We start from the raw sequence: 17487 nt of genomic DNA on the forward strand, positions 1-17487 counted from the left end.
AAAAATGGAGTGGGCTGCCATTCCCTTCTCCAGGGGATCTTCCCGACCGGGGGATCGAATCTGCGTCTCCTGCATTGCAGGCGGATTCTTTACCATCTGAGCCACCAAAATGTGGCTAGAGAGACTAAAATAAAGAGCAATTTGAAATTATCCTGTCAATGTGTCAAGCATTGACAGAATGAATTTAAAAATACATGGGGTGGTTAACCTAGGCATTGCAAAGAAAAGGAAAAAACTATTATATCACCAAGGAAGTTTAGTAAGGTATCTGATTACAACATGAGAGATCATATGTACCAGTTTAAAAAAATGATAATTAAAAAGCATCTTGTTCAAAACAGCAAAAAAAAACAGTACATATCTGAGTATAAACTTACCAAGAAATATACAGGATATGAATTGAAGCAAACAAAATTTTAAGGAGGAACATAAACATTTGAACAAAAGTAGACAAAACAGTTATTTTTTTATACAGGAATCTTGAAGTTTAATAATTTTTCTAAGTAATGCAAGAGCATCAGTCAAGAGAACGTATTTTATAAAATACATAATTTGGTTTAATTTAGTATAATTGGTTTCCAAGTGTGTTTTTAAAAGCAGTCTACAAAGATTTCTTTTTTGTCTTGGTTTATGAGAAATAAAGGCTTCCCTGATAGTTCAGTTGGCAAAGAATTTGCCTGCAATACAGGAGACTCCAGTTTGACTCCTGGATTGGGAAGATCCCCTGGAGAAGGGAAAGTCTACCCACTCCAGTATTCTGGCCTAGAGAATTCCATGGGTCCACAGGGTCACAAAGAGTCATTATAGATAACACTGTATCATGAAGATTTTGGGGGATTCCCTGGTGGCTCAGAGAGTAAAGAGTCTGCCTGCAATATGGGAGACTTGAGTTGAGAAACATTGATTAGCAGATTGCATCTTTGAAAGGGAAGGTCAAATCACCCAGTTCTTCGTGAAAATAAATAAAAATTATTCAATTATTGACTTTGCTTGCTTTATTCATTTTTAATACTTCACCTTTATTCATAAATATTCATGAAAAGTGAAGTCAATATTGAATAATTTTAATACATATAACTTTTAATAATTATTTTTCATTTTATATTAGACTATAGTTGATTAACAATGTTAGTTTCAGGTATACAGCAAAGTGATTCAGTTATACATGTAAATGTATCTATTCTTTTTCAAATTCTTTCCCCATTTAGGTTATTACAGAATACTGAGCAGTGTTCCCTGTACTATACAGTAAATCCTTGTTGGTTATCTATTTTAAATATAGCAGTGTTTATATGTCAGTCCCAAACTCCTTATTTATCCCTCCCTCCAACATTCCCCCTTTGGTAATCATAAATCATTCTGTAAGTCTGTGAGTCTATTTCTGTTTTGTAAATAAGTTCATTTGTATCATTTTTTTTTTTTTAGATTCCACATGTAAGCAACATCATATGATATCTGCCTTTCACTTACAATAACAATCTCTGGGTCCATCCATGTTGCTGGAAAGAGTATTATAGTAGACCCCCTACCTGGGCTTCCCTGGTGGCTCAGCTGGTAAAGAATCCACTTGCAATGTGGGAGACCTAGAGAAGGGAATGGCTACCCACTCCAGTACTCTGGCCTGGAGAATTCCATGGACTCTACAGTCCATGGGGTCACAAAGAGTTGGACACAACTGAAGGACTTCACTTTCCCCTACCTATGAGTGAGTTCCATTCCAAGAGTGCATTTCTAAGTCCAATTTGTTCGGAAGTCCAACAAAGACAGCCTAGGTACCCAACTAACACAATCGGCTATATAGTACTGTAGGGTTTATAATAATTTTCACACAAATAATACATATAAACACAAAATTTTTTTAAAAATCTTAACAGTACAGCACCTTGAAAAGTACAGTAATACGGTACAAGAGCTGACATCCAGGGGCTGGCATCAAGTGAACAGGCAAGAAGAGTTACTGATTGGAGGAGAGAGAGGAGGTGGGAGATGGTAGAGCTGAAGGGTCATCAGCAATAGGAGATGGAGGGCAAGCTGCAATGTCACTCACGCCTGATGCTGATGGCACAGGTTCTGGCTCCTTGCTGGATTCAATTCTATATGTCCTCTTGAAGAAACAGCCAGTGACGTCTGGGTAGTAGCTCTCCTCTTCCTGCCACGGACGACACGAGAGCACTGGACTGCATCCTCAGTCTCTCTGCTTCTTCAGTTACTTCTCCCTTGTGCCTCTCTGTGTCCTTTCTCTGGGCTTCCAAGTCCATCAGGTCTCATTAGGAAGCCCCTCTTGTGGCACAGCAAAAGTACTGTAAAGCGCACAAAAGCAAAACCGCTTGTGGAGGATGCACACAAATGACATTGTATACCACGCATCTGTCAGTGGACATTTAGGGCTGCTTGACATTTAGGGTGTCTTGCCTATTGTAGACAACACTGTGCAATGAACACAGGGGCATGTATCCTTTCAGAGCCATTATTTTCTCTGGATATATGCCCAAGAGTGGGACTGATGTGTCATATGGCTTCCCTGCTGGCTCAGACGGTAAAGAATCCGCCTACAATGTGGAAGACGTGGGTTCGATCCCTGGGTTGGGAAGATCCTCTGGAGGAGGGCATGGCAACCCACTCCAGTATTCTTGCCTGGAGAATCCCATGGACAGAGGAGCCTGGTGGGCTACAGTCCATGGGGTCCCAAAGAGCCAGACAAGACTGAGTGACTAAACAGAGCATGGTAGCTCTATTTTTACTTTTTAAAGGAACCTCCATACTGTCCTCCATAGAGGCTATACCAATTTACATTCACCAACAGTGTAGGAGGGTTCCCTTTTCTTTAGACCTCTCCAGCATTTATTGTTTGTAGACATTTTGATAATGGCCATTCTGACTGGTATAAGATAATCTCATTGTAATTTTGATTTGCCTCTCTCTAATAACTAGAAATGTTGAACATCTTTTCATATGCCTCTTGGCCATCTGTATGTCTTCTCTGGAGAAAATTTAGGTCTTCTGAGCATTTTTCTCTGATTGGGTTTTTTCTTCGTCCAAAGAACCAGCTTTTAGCTTCATTGATCTTTTCTGTTGTTTTGTCTCTATTTCACTTATTTCTGCTCTGATTTTTATGTTTTCTTTCCTTCTATTAACTTTGTTCTTATTCCTCTAATTGCTTTAGATGTAAGGTTAGGTTGAGGAAAGAACCCTGTTTTAAATATCTATATATGCATCCCAGTATCTAGAATATACCTTTCATGCAGTGTTATTTATTGAAATGAATTAATGGGTACTGTTGGATTATGTGGTTCCTTTTCACATTAAAGGGGATTGGAAAATGATGACATCCTAATCTCATCCTCACTAAAAATATTTGTGACTGGTTATTTTTTGGCTAGAAAAACACCTCTGCCATTTACAGATCTGAGCCACCCCTATCAAGGGCAAGAGCAGCACATAAAGAGCACATCTTTCCAAGGGACAGAAGACTGGAACACTCCTAGGTGAGTAGGCGGGTCAAGAAACATGGATGGCATGTATGGAGCCATGGCGTAGAGAGCCCCTCCACTTCTCTCTCTCTCTCCCTCTCTCTCTCTCTCACACACACACAGAGCCCCTCCACTTCTCTCTCTCTCTCTCTCTCTCTCACACACACACACACTGGTTCCAGTTCCTCTCTTATTCTCTCTTGAGTCCATTCAGATATGGCTTTCACTCCACCAAAACTGTTCTCATCAAGGTCATCAGTGACCTGCATGTTGCTAAACACAATAGTCAACTCTGAGTTCTCACCTTACTTAACCTGCCAGAATCATTGCCCAGATTGACCTTTCCCTGTTCCCTGAGGGCTTCATTTGACTCCCAGGACACGGTTGCTCTCCCAGTTTTTCTCCTGCCTCACTGGATGCTTTCTTTTCCTTTGCTGGTTCTTCTTCTTGAGCTCTTAACATTGGGATGCCCTATGCTATAGCTTGTGGGCCTCTTTCTTTTTCTATCTACGTTCCTTTTCTTGATGATCTCATCCATTCTTATGGCTTTCAGTGTTATCTACAGACAAATTCAAATTTTATCTCTGCAGCCAGATTCAGGGTCCAGCTGCCTACTCAGCATTTTATTCAGATGTTTAATAGACATCTCAGATTTAACATTCCAAAACTGAACTTCTCACCTTTCCCCCAAATCTGCCCTTCTCACAGTCTCTCCATTTCAGTCCATGACAATCCTATTCTAGTAGCTTTTAACCATAACCCAAGTGTCATCCTTCAGTCTTTTTCTTGTACTCACATTCAGTGTGTCAGCAAATCTATTGCCTATACCTTCACAGTCAATAAATCCAGAATCTGACCCCTTGTCAACATTAACACGGCTCCTACTCTGAGGAAGTTACTTAACTCTTGTGTGTCTCTTTCCTTATCAATAACTTAATAGGGAAAATGGACTCCAGCTTATAGAGTTAATGTGTGGGTTAAAGGAAACTGTAAAGAATTCAACACAGTGCTGAGCAAACAGGCAGTGCCTCATTACTGTTAGCTTTTTATTATTACTGGCCTTTCTGTTCTAGAGGATTTCAAGGAAATTTGGGAAAATTGAAGCCATCAGCCCTTTTCATAATAACTAAACTTTATTTTTCAACACATGCAATTTTGATTTTTAAGATTTCAATTAAATGAGTTGAAGAAAAGAAAATGTGTTACTGTGCTGATGGCTTATCTTCTGAAAAAGAAGTAAACATTCACCTTACCCAGAAAAACTGTCACAGTAAGAACCAAAAAGAGGGTTCCAACAAACTGCTTTTTGTAAAATAAATAAGATATAAGGATTTAATCTACAGTACAGGAACCAGGGCCAATATTTTATAACTTTAAATGGAGTTTAGTCTATAAAAATATTGAATCACTGTGTTGTAGTTTACTATTGTAAATCAACTGTACTCCAATAGTAATTGAAGAGTTAAGTAGCGAAAGGGCAAGCTTCCCTGGTGGCTCAGTGGTAAAGAATCCACCTGCCAGTGCGGGAGACACAGGTTCAATCCCTGGTCCAGGAAGATCCCACATGCTGAGGAGCAACTAAGCCTGTGTGCTCCAGCTATTGAGTCTGTGCTCTAGAGCCAGCACTACTGAAGCCACGCATCCTAGAGCCCACCTCTGCAACGAGAGGAGCCGCCGCAGTGAGAAGCAAGCGCACCACAGCTAGAGAGCAGCCCCCTTTCCCTGCAACTGGAAAAAAGCCAGCAGCAATGAAAACCCAGTACAGCCAAAAAGATAAAAATAAATAAACAGCATAGGGCAATTTGAATCACTGGAATTCATCTCCAGCCTGTTAAGAGTAATTTTCAGCTAATCAGACAACTGTAGCTTAGAAAATATTTTTAATTCAAGGTTACTGAGATTGTTACATATGATACTGCATAGCTATACTCACCACTAGTTTCACAACCTCAAAGACCTTTGGGGATATGAGGAAACTTAATGTTTCTACAACAACTGGGATAACAGCTATCAACTGTACAAAAATGCTTATTATTAACCTATAGTCCCACTTAATTTTCATCCCAACTAATTATTAATAGGTAGAAAGATTCTTGAATATCCTTAAAATATCTAATGTGTCAGCAATATTACAGTAATCTTATTTTATATGAAGCATCTCAGGTAAGTACCCAAATGTATAAATTAGACAAACAATATCACTACTAAATTAAGAAAAAATATTGTACTATATAAGCAAAGAAAATTTCAGAACATTTGTCTCCTTAATGCAGTTACTTTGCTAATATGTGATATGAAATGGTTTTTGAATAGATAAGATGTTCATCTAATTTTGTTCAAATATTTACAGAAAAATCACATTTATTTTTTATTCCCTCCCTCATCCTGCATATATATATATTCAACATGGTTTAAGAAAGATGTTCATCTAATTTTGTTCAAATATTTACAGAAAAATCACATTCATTTTTTATTCTCTCTCTCATCCTACATATATAATCTACCATGTGCTGGGTAATAAGAAAAACCTATGGTGAATTGTTTTATTCTTTATAAAAAATATTTTTATGTTGTTGCATATAACAGCTAAGTAATAATGACCTTGGATATTTTAAAAGGAGGGAAATTACTCCACAATGAAATCATCAGGAGTTGACTATGCTTAATTGGTCATTAGTTCTTCTTTACCCATATTTGATTATATGTTAAACTCTATGATATTTTGATATAAAATTTATACTGTGTATATAATTATACATATATATATGTATATGTGAGAGACCCAGGTTCCATCCCTGGGTTGGGAAGATCCCATGGAGGAGGGATGGCTACCCACTCCAGTATTCTTACTAGGAGAATTCCAAGGACAAAGGAGCCAAGCGGGCTACAGTCCATGGGGTCACAAAGAGTCAGACATGACTGAACAACTTTGAGAGAGAGATGTCATGTATATCTTTTATATTACATGCAAAAGTTGCTTATTATCACAGTCATTGTGAGATCATTTCAGCTAGTCCATATACACTAAAATGCTAATTTTTATTTATTTATTTTTTGTAGGAAGTCCTGGCTGAGCAAGGTTGGAAGTCCTAGTTCTCGCATTGACCGCACGAACTTTTCCAATGAAAAAACCATCTCTAAACTTGAATACTCTAGTTTTAATATTCGATACTAATAGAAAAATTAAAATTGTAATGCTTATACTGTACAATAGAATAGACTGTATTCTTAAGTCTGTATACTAGTGTGACAGTAGCAGAATAGGATAAAAAAAGAAACTTTCTGTTCCGAAAGCTGCAACATTACGTTACTAAAAATGGTTGACAATGAAATAGTTTTACTCAACAATGTTTTTAACAAGCCAAATTTAGCATTCTAAAATTTTAAATGTCATTACAAAATATTTAATATCAATATTTTATTTAAACTTGTCTCATGGAATCTTTAATTCTAATGAATATTATGACGCACATATTATTTGGCTGGACATAAAATAATAAGTTAACCACTTAAAAATTATTTGGGGGTATTATCTGAATTGAGTTCTAAAACCTCTGAATAATAATTTGTTGTCAAAGTTGAGTACTTTGTTTAACAACAGCAAAATAACCAATAGTTTGATATAAATGTATATGATGATCAGCATAGCCTTAAAATCAATAAAGAGTTAACTTTAAAAACTGGTTGAATGAGAACATGATTCAGTACTTCTACCGGAGCTACTTAATGTTTTCTAGGAACCATATTCTTCTGTATGGTGAACAGAGGAGTGAAGAAATGACAGTGGTAGTATACCCAAGCAGCAAGGTTTATTATATTTGCAGCTACCCATAATGGATGTCCTATGAACCAGAAAAGGGACTGAGAGTCTAAATAAATCACACTGTTCCCCAAATTTGGGGACTTCCCAGGTAGCACTAGTGGTAAAGAACCCGCCTGCCAATGCAGGAGACTTTAAGAAATGTGGGTTTGATCCCTGAGTTGGGAAGATCCCCTGGAGGAGGGAGGGCATGCAACCCACTCCAGTATTCTTGCCTGGAGAGTCCCGTGGACAGAGGAGCCTGGTGGGCCACAGTCCATAGGGTCACCCAGAGTCGGACACCACTAAAGTGATTTAGCACAGCGCATGCCCGAAATGTGGCCTGTCGTCTGGGGATTCTCACATACAGATGATAGGCCACATAATATTTTAAGGGAAAGTTTTATTTCTACACCACAGAATTATAGTCTGGAGAAATGGAGACCTTTAACTCAAATACTGGGGAATTTCAAATGTTGTAGGTACAGTATATACTTACATAGGGGCTTTCCTAGTGCCTCAGATGGTGAAGAATCTGCCTGCAGTGCGGGAGATCTGGTTCAATTCCTGGGTAAGGAAGACCCCCTGGAGAAGAGCATGGCTACCCACTCCAGTATTCTTGCTTGGAGAATCCCATAGACAGAGCAGCCTGACGGGCTACAGCCCATGGGGTCACAGAGTCTGACGTGACTGAGCAATTAACACACATAGTCACATATTCCTTCAGTGATTTCCAAATTTTTGGAACAATGGAATCCATTAAACCAATTTACATGGAATTTAATACATAAAGCAAGTAGAAAAGGGCAACCATTATGACTGAAAATGGGGTTCTGTGGAGCCCTGAACGCTTGGTCTCACTTTGCTTCCTGGATCTTGTCCCCTGCAATTGTCCAATAATTTCAAATGCCTTGGGAATACAGACTAGAAGCCATTGTTCTATCTATGGAGCAAAACTCTATTGCTACACTCCATGGCATACGGAAAGAATTCAGGCCACTCTTCTCTATCCGCTGCAAGGTTATAATTAAGGAGATGAAGTATGGGCTGCCTTTGTTCACTCACAATGATTAATTTGATGATAATACCGATATCAAATGTACATAAGAGAACATGGCATTAGAGAATGACAAATATTTTTTTAAACTTTCCAAATACCCTTAAAGGAATAAAGAGCTTTCCTATTGTTTTAATATCCTCATCAGGTAGAGAAGACTCTGTTGTGTTATTCACTTGGGTTTTGCTCTATTTCCCTACTCCTAGTTCAAGAAAGGTAGGCAAGTTGTTGAGTTCCTTTGTCTCAAGAAGGGTTTTGGTGCCAGATCCCCTGAAGACAACTTTTCTTCCAAGGTTTCATTTTAAAGGGGGCATTATGTTGTAAGTTGAGGAAAAAGACAAACACTCCCCCTTTAGTGGGTACAAGAGAAGCAGAAGTGGCAAAAGCAAAGGGGATAAGGAGATGGTCCAAGACTTTAAAGGCAATGGATTTCCCAAGAGATGGAGACCTTCCCCTTTCTCCCCAATAGCACCTCTGGGGGGATGGCCAAAACGGAGAAGGGAATAGCTATGGTCCACCCAGAGAAGCTGGATGCAAGGCGCAGGGGCTCCCCGCCCTAGCAAGATTGCTACCCCACAGGTGCTGCAAGACATCCTGGCTACAAGTGAACATGGTGGCCTGGACAGCAGTCACGGAACTGGTATGGACAAGAGACCAGGGAAGTCTTTCCTCAACATTCTGTTTACTTTAGACTATTACATGATCCTTTTAAGGATGAAAGATTCAACTTCCCACCTCCCAGCCAGGATGGGGCTTGAAGCAGGCTCAATTTGACTTAGAGAAAGTAAAACAGACATTTCTTACAGTCAAGTTGAAAATAAAATCTGTATCTCTTTACACATAGAAAGGCTAAATACTTTCAGAAAAATGCAATCTCAGAAGTGACACCAATATGTCACTCTTTATTACCCTGATTTCCTCTGGTAGTTCCCTTCCCTGCTCTCTTCATAAGAAAATCACACTCTGCTAGCACAATCTTCTGACTGCACAAAGTGAATCACATTAGTCAAGGCTGCTTAATAATTAATACAGAACTAAGTTCTATTACTGGATGAAAAATGTTGCAGATAATGGTTAAAAATGGGTGGCTATGAGTGGATGGAAAGAGAAAAAAGGTAAAGCAATTTAAAAAATGTGTTATCGAGACCAGACAGCACATCCTAACAGTGAAGTTAATATGGCAAATTTCTTACTGAACTTACACAGGGAGTTTTAAATTTACATATCATATTTTATCTTAACATATGATGTTACATAATTTATCATATTAAACATGTTTTGTTTAATAACAAACCTTGATAGCTTTAATTTTTCCAAAATTAGGCATTTAAAAAAAAGAATAAAACAGCTAAGCAAAAGATGGGTTTCTACTCCAATGACTGTCAGCCGGGAGTCTCTACACTCCACACACCCACACCCTCCTCAAGAAGCTACACACTGGAATTAGGGGAATATGATTTGTTAAAGCAGGTAACTATGTTTCATATTTATAAAAAAATGCCTTTTTAAAAAGCTAACCTGAGAAGTAAAGCTCTTGACTGGAAACTGAAGAGTGAAAGTTGTTCAGTCCTGTCCGACTCTTTGCAACCCCATGGACTATACAGGCCATTGATTTCTCCAGGCCAGAATACTGGAGTGGGTAGCCTTTCCCTTCTCCAGGGGATCTTCCCAACCCAGGGATCGAACCCAGGTCTCCCGCATTGCAGGCAGATTCTTTGCCAGCTGAGCTACCAGGGAAGATGCAAAAGATGGATCCTTCAGCAGGTTGGGTGCATAGAAGCAATAACGGTGTGGTAGAAATGGGAGATTCTTCTATTAGGAAAGCTGTGGGCTTCTAAGCTTGAGAAAAAGCAATTCAAGTTTCATCAAAGACTGGGAATCTCTGGGTAAAGGGGAATTCCTTGCAGCCTGAAGAAAGCTTGTGCTTCAAAAGTAGGCACAAAGAGCAGAGAAGCACTGAAACGGGAAACTAAGCCATGGGGGTGGATATGGCAACAGCCCACAGTAGTTGAACTTTTCTGGAAGGTGGTCACCATTTTTACAATGAAACATTTTCAACTCTATCAAAGGGATCTTTCAGAAGCACATGTCTCTAAACTCATAAAGAAAACAAGCAATCCACTTTTAAAAATTAGCTTGTATTTGGAAATATTTTTCATATAGTAGCTCTCCTTGGCCTCCATTAACACAGGTATCACAGCATATTCACTACTTGTTTAAAAGGACAAGATTTTCATGTCTGGAACTCATTTCGGGAACTGAAAATAGGCACCATGGTATGGTAGAGGATATTCTGGTCTAGGAATCAGGAGACCTGCATTCTGGGCTCAGCCCACCCCGGGATTAACTGTGTGCCTAGGTCCCCTCAATCACAAAGTCAAGAAGTTGGACTGAACTGGGACTTCTCCCAGGATTCCCATTAAGACAGAAACCTCCCAGGACGTGGAAGGAAAGCTACTGAAGGGCAATGAAGAAGCTGGGCAGCTGAGAGCCCCAAGAAGAGCAGCCCTACTCGCCTTTCTTTCCTATATTAGGATTCTTCAGACGACATAGTTTGAGATGATTTCTGCCTCAAACAAAGAAACAACAAAGACCAAATCTAGTATCTTGGGTCTTTTCTAAATTTTTAAAAGTGCTAAATTCAAATTCATTGCCCATTCTCTTGATCACTCTTGTCAAGTCAGTGTGGTAGGTGTACTTGACCTGCAGACATTTTTACTATTGTGACGAGTGAGTACTAGAAATAAAATTTTAATTTTCATAGTGGCCTCTATAAAGGTCCACGGTAGCTAAAATATTTGTGAAATTAATGTTCTGTTGTCTTTTCTATTTTGATGTTACCAGAATAAAAAAATGTGCAAGAGGAAATACAAAAATATAATTAGTGGCTTAATGTGCTTTATAAGGATATCTCGGAGATGTCAACCTAACATTTAGAATTATGTGTAAAAGGTAATTTTCCTTTTCTTAACAGGTTCAAGTGGTCTTGAATAAAACCAAAGTCTGATAAAAATTGAAAATTTCAGCATTAAAAAGTCTAGTTTCTCTGTGACCTCACTAGCAGATTTTTCTATAAGGTGGGTTCTTGCCCCTTCTAGAGAGCAAGACTTATGACTTCTCCTCTGCTGAAAGGAGGGTAAACTTTCTTGGTTGAATGTCCAAGATACTTATTTCATCCTCAAACTACATTTTTCTTTCATTAGTTTTATTTTCCATGTTGCCACAAAGAACTATGCAAGAATCAGTGAATACAATTTTCTAATCGTGACATCGTTTTGCTTTTCCTTCTAGTTTTTTTTTTTTAATACTAGAAGACACATAGAGAAGGACAAGATGCAGGAAATGAATCATATTGGAAATGGAGTGTCTGTTTCAAAACAATTCTAAAGAGCAAGGATCAGAGAGTCAGGTCATTCAATCATATGCATTAAGGCAGAATTTCCACTGAATTCAGTGCATATGAATCTGGATTAAGAACATACCTGCAATATTTAGCCATGAAATTGGTATAAAGTGGTAGGTGGTATGTACAATGATTTCCAAGATGCAACATCTACACCAATCAGAAAAAGATGACACAGAAATCCTTCTGCTCAGGTATTATTTTCCAGGGTGGCAAAAAAAGAATCCACCCATCTCTCCCTTCTCTCGTCCCAACTACTATTCCTTCTCCATTATTTAGGATAACAAAACTAAATCATAGCACACCTGGGAGAGAAGGAACAGGTAGTAGCTAACTGGGTAGTCCCTGTACTTAAAGCATGGAAGCCAAGGAAAGGTAACCTTACAAGGGCTCCTTTTATAATTATTCAGACTTTATACATGATTTTATATATCCTGTATCTATGATGCATCTCATCATTTTTTTAAATTTAAGGTTTCTGAAAATCTCTTAGCAAAACAGTAATAAAATACTGGATTAGAGCAGATCAACCATTCTCAGGTTTTAGACCCAAGAGGAATTCACTCCATCTGTTGCCAAATGCCAGTGTATAACCAAACTCTTTTCATTCGAAGATGAATAAATGGGAAAAAAGTCAGCCCTGAAATTCAAAAAAGAACTATAAGCCAAGGTAAAATGGAATAACAGCCTTTAGAGTCAGAGGAAGTACCTATCTCAGTGTTATTATAGGAAAAAATAAAATTTAAGGAAATATCTGCATATATCCTCAATAGGGTATAATGAATGTTGATCTTTGCAAGAGGAGCAGGGAGCCATTGAGGAGAATATGTTCAAATTAAAATAAAAAAGATATGGATTAAGGAAAATTAGTTGAATATAAGGGCTTCCCTGATAACTCAGTTGGTAAAGACTCCACCTGCAATGCAGGAGACCCCGGTTCAATTCCTGGTCAGGAAGATCCACTGGAGAAGGGACAGGCTACCCACTCCAGTATTCTTTGGCTTTCCTTGTGGCTCAGCTGGTAAAGAATCCACCTGCAATGTGGGAGACCTGGGTTCAATCCCTGGGTTGGGAAGATCCCCGGGAGAAGGGAAAAGCTACCCACTCCAGTATTATGGCCTGGAAAATTCCAGGGACTGTATAGTCCATGGGGTTGCAAAGAGTTGGACACGACTGATCGAATATAAAAATTATATTCTGAGACACATATACTCACACACTAAGCCATGGACAGACTATAGGAAACCCAAAAAGGAACAGAATTGTAATACATACTGGAATTAGTAACTGGCAAAGTTCAATAGTGATATAGACCTGTGACTGTCAAACCTGGCTGATGGTCAGAATTACTTAGGACTTCTGTGGGTTTTGTCCCTGAATCTGCATGTTTAAAAATGTCCCCTGCTGATTTTGATAAGCTGGCAGTTTTAGGAACCGCTGGTCTAGAGAATAAATCTAGAAAGTTCATCAGGAAAAAGAGATGAAAATGTAAAAAAGCAAATTATTAATATAGAAAAAAGAAAGCAGGTCAATAAGTCCATCAAAAAATCAATGATAGAAATTCATAGGGGAAAAGCCAGAATAATTGAAACAAAAGGAAAAAATCAGTTATGAAAGAAGAAAACTTTCTTGGGTTATTGTATATAATTATAAACTATACAGTATAAAGTTAAACCGTTAGGAACAACAGTAAATTTTAAGCAAAATTTACTGAAAAGAGGCCCCATACATAAAGCCTGGGTAAAAAATTAAGATAAGAAAAAACCCTCTAGCATTCACTTCAGAAAGGACCTATTTGCTGCCCAGAGATGGCTGGATGGCATCACTGACTCGATGGATGTGAATCTGAGTGAACTCCAGGAGTTGGTGATGGACAGGGAGGGCTGGCATGCTGCAATTCATGGGGTCGCAAAGAGTCGGACACGACTGAGTGACTGAACTGAACTGAACTATTCTGTGTCTCTAATCTATTCACTCTCCCACCGTCCTAGACAACCTGTCCATACTTACTCCTTACTCAGCCTCGGCTTTGATTTCTATTTCCAGCAGAAGAGAACTTTCACAAGCTTCTACCACTTGACTTACCTACTTACCTATGCATTTACTTACCTACCCACATTTGTGCCCAAGTACTTCTACTTTCCTTCCTGTTACCACAGGTGAGCTGTCTGGACACCTGGATGCCATAACCTCAAGGATGCTGTCCCTGCCCTTCTCACTTTGCATCATCAGTTTTTGTTTCCCACGGAATGACTCTTTCCCAGCAGCTGACACATAGCGCTGTCCTTTCTCCCTCTCTTGACTCTTCCGATCACAATCACATACCTCTTCCATTTACAGACAAACCCCCGGAAAATCATTGTCTATACCGGCTGTGATCCAATCCTGCCATTCTTGAATCTGTTTCCACCATGCTCCCCCGCCTGTCAACCAACATTCCTCAGATTTCATTTCAGAGTTCCTAACTCCCCTGGTCAGATCTCGGTCTTCCTCTTTAACCATCAGCACTTGTTTTCACTTGGCTTCCTGGACATCACACACTGACTTGACTTTCCTTTCACCTCAGCATTCACACCTTTTCAGTCTTCTTTTGTGTGATTCCTCCTCATTTCTTCAATCTCTTAACTTTGGAGAATCTGAGAACTCAGGCCCTGGACATCTTCTCCTCGGAATCTTACTTATCCTTTTGGCAATATCACCCAGTCTCATCAATTCAAGTATTATGTACATGCTGACAACTCTAAAACTGACATGTCACATCCAGGCTTATTCTCTCAACGTAGGGGTCACCTAACCAGGAGCCTGCTCGACATTTCTGACGGGACTTCTACTAGGCATTTCAAAGTTTGATATCCCAAACTGAGTTCCAAATTTGCTTCTCCCATAGACTTATTCCACCTTAGCCAATGGCTCCTCCTACAAACTCTACACCTTTGTAGATGGTGGCAACACTTTATTTTGAGATGCTTAAAGGTAAACACTCAGGGCAAAAAAAAAAAAAATCATCAACTTCTTCCTGTTGTTGTCTTCAAATGTCCATCATCTACTTAAAAATAATCCAGCAGGAGGAAGGATGGGCCAGGAAGTAGATTGAGATATAGGTAAAACAAGATTAAACATGAGTTGACAACCACTAACATGGGTCATTGTTGTTGTTCTGTCTCTAAGTCATGTCCGACTCTTTGCAACGCCGTGGACTGCAGCACATCAGCCCTCCCTGTCCTTCACCATCTCCCAGAGTTTGCTCAAACTCATGTCCATTGAGTCAGTGATCCATCCAACTATCTCATCCTCTGCCACTCCCTTCTCCAGGTTTCAATCTTTCCTAGCATCCGGGTCTTTTCCAATAAGTTGGCTCTTTACATCAGGTAGCCAAAATATTGGAGCTTCAGCTTCAGCATCAGTCCTTCCAATGAATATTCAGGACTGATTTCCTTTACGATTTAATCTTCCTACTGTCCAAGGGTCTCTCAAGAGTCTTCAGCACCACAGTTCAAAAGCATCAATTCTTCGTTGCTCAGCCTTCTTTACGGTCCAGCTCTCACATCTGTCCATGACTACTGGAAAAACCATAGCCTTAACTATACAGACCTTTGTCGGCAAGGTGATGTCTCTGCTTTTTAACACGCTGTCCAGGTTTGTCATAGCTTTTCTTCCAAGGAGCAAGCATCTTTTCATTTCATGACTGCAGTCACCATCTGCAGTGATTTTGAAGCCCAGAAAAATAAAATCTGTCACTGTTTCCATTTTTTTCCCTATCCATTTGCCATGAAGTGATGGAACCAGATGCTATGGTCTTCATTTTTTGAATGTTGAGATTTAAACCAGCTTTTCCCTCTCTCCTCTTTCACCTTCATCAAAAGGCTCTTTCTTCTTTAGTGGGTCATAGGAGATCCTCAGACCATTCCCTCTCCTTTTGTTTACATTTTCCATAGTAAAAAGTTTAACAATTTATGCTCAAATCCAAGTATCTCTCACTAACTCTAAGGCAATACCCTTGATCTCAGTCACCATATGCTGCTGCTGCTGCTAAGTCGCTTCAGTCGTGTCCGACTCTGCGCAACCCCTAGACGGCAGCCCACCAAATAACAGCCTCTTAATTGAACTTCCTGCTTCCACCGTTTCCCTTCTTCTGTCCAAACTCAACACAACACTGAGAGATACTATTAAAATGGAAATCAGATCATGTCACTTCTCAGCTGGAAACTCTGACAGTAATCTACTTTACTCTCAGAAAAAAACAAAAATCATTCCTGGGCCCTAAACAATTTGGCCTCGCCTTGTTCGGCTGACCTTACCTCGTGCTACTCTCTCCCATGTTTCCTTGCTCTAGCCATACGGAATTCTGTGCTGTTCCTTGAATGCCCAGGCACCCTCTGCCCCCAGGTCTTTCTACTTACTGTCTCCTCTGAACTGAATGTTCTTCTCCCAGACATCCACAGACGTCACTTCCTACTGCTCTCTGGGTAAATGTCACTTTATCAGTGAATCCTTCCCTTCCCTTCCCTAAACTGTCAAATACTCACTCCCGAACTCCTTATCGAATGCTCTTCTTTACTATCTTCATAGTGCTTTTTACCATCTAACTAATATTCCATATTTTATTAATACTTATTTTCTTTCACCACAGTGTAAGTTACATTAAGGCAAGAATTTGTGTGAGTTTGTACCCAACTTTATCTCCTTATCTGCAGCATCTACAATAATGCATGGCCATAGTAAGCACTTAATAGTACTTGTTGAATTAAATATAGGAAGAGAAATATTCCTCCCAGGGCTTAAACTAAGATGACGGTTTTAAGACTGCATATTCGTGATGTGTGTGTGTGTGCTCAGTCATTTCCGACTCTTTGCGACCCCATGGATTTAGTCTGCCTAGCTCCTCTGTCCATGGGACTTTCCAAACAAGAATACTGGGTTGGGTTACCATTTCCTACTCCAGGGGATCTTCCTGATCCCAGGGATTGAACTCAAATCTCCTACATCCTCTATACTGACAGGCAGATTCTTTACCGCTCATGCCACCATATATTCATGATAATATATAAAAAATAGGTTAAATTCCTTTATTAAAAGTCCTCACATAAGCCAAACATATGCCAATTATAATAGACACATAGAATAAAGTGACAAAACCTATGGACTTAATCTTCCCTTGTAAACAACCAGAACACTGGACAAACTGTTGTCAGACAGTGGACAAGAGGCAGTGTTATGACTGTGATCCCTGAGAAAAAGAGGAGCAAATGAAGTTAGTCCTAAAACTGCCACAATTTCTGCCTAACGGTGATTTCCAGAGTGCAGGAGCAGAAAGAGGGAATTCAAACAGCACCTGGATGCCTTGCTAAGAGCAGAGAGACAGGATGGGGCTCAGGGAGGCTAGGTTACATGCAGCTAGTGGCTGCCACATTGGACAGCACAGCCCTAGATTGAGGCGGGAAAATGGAAACGAAGCCCCTGAAACTGGACAGTGGTTGAATCCACTGAAACTGGACAGTGGTTGACTCCAGCCTGTAAGATTTTGATTTATAGATATGTCCATCAAATTTTTCTAGAATAAGTATGTATTCCTTTTATAATATGAAAACATCCATTTAAAAATGTATGCATTAAAAAAATAAATAAATAAAAATGTATGCATTAAATTCCTAATACCTAATTTGGACTGATAAGCGGTGCTTTCACCAGAAAGTTTTTAGAATTAAACTCTAATGCTTTAAAAACTGAATTAGCACTTAATCTCTAAAAGTAGTGTTTA

The 17487-nt window shown here is 39.3% G+C and overlaps 1 protein-coding gene across 2 annotated transcripts in view; it reads left to right on the forward strand.

Annotated features, from left to right (window-relative positions):
• The window catches only part of ACYP2 (acylphosphatase 2), a 183347-nt gene extending 176193 nt beyond the window's left edge, over window positions 1-7154 (forward strand). The window contains exon 4 of one of the 2 annotated variants that reach the window (XM_040224833.1): window positions 6531-7154. In XM_040224833.1, the coding sequence (XP_040080767.1) occupies window positions 6531-6645 (115 nt within the window). In that variant the 3' untranslated portion in view covers window positions 6646-7154. The remainder of the gene's footprint in view (window positions 1-6530) is intronic. The other variant, XM_040224834.1, reaches the window with a different exon arrangement.
• Window positions 7155-17487: the final 10333 nt, after the last annotated feature.

Source organism: Oryx dammah, unplaced genomic scaffold (genome assembly GCF_014754425.2).
Source record: "Oryx dammah isolate SB20612 unplaced genomic scaffold, SCBI_Odam_1.1 HiC_scaffold_25, whole genome shotgun sequence".
Classification (NCBI taxonomy): domain Eukaryota; kingdom Metazoa; phylum Chordata; class Mammalia; order Artiodactyla; family Bovidae; genus Oryx; species Oryx dammah.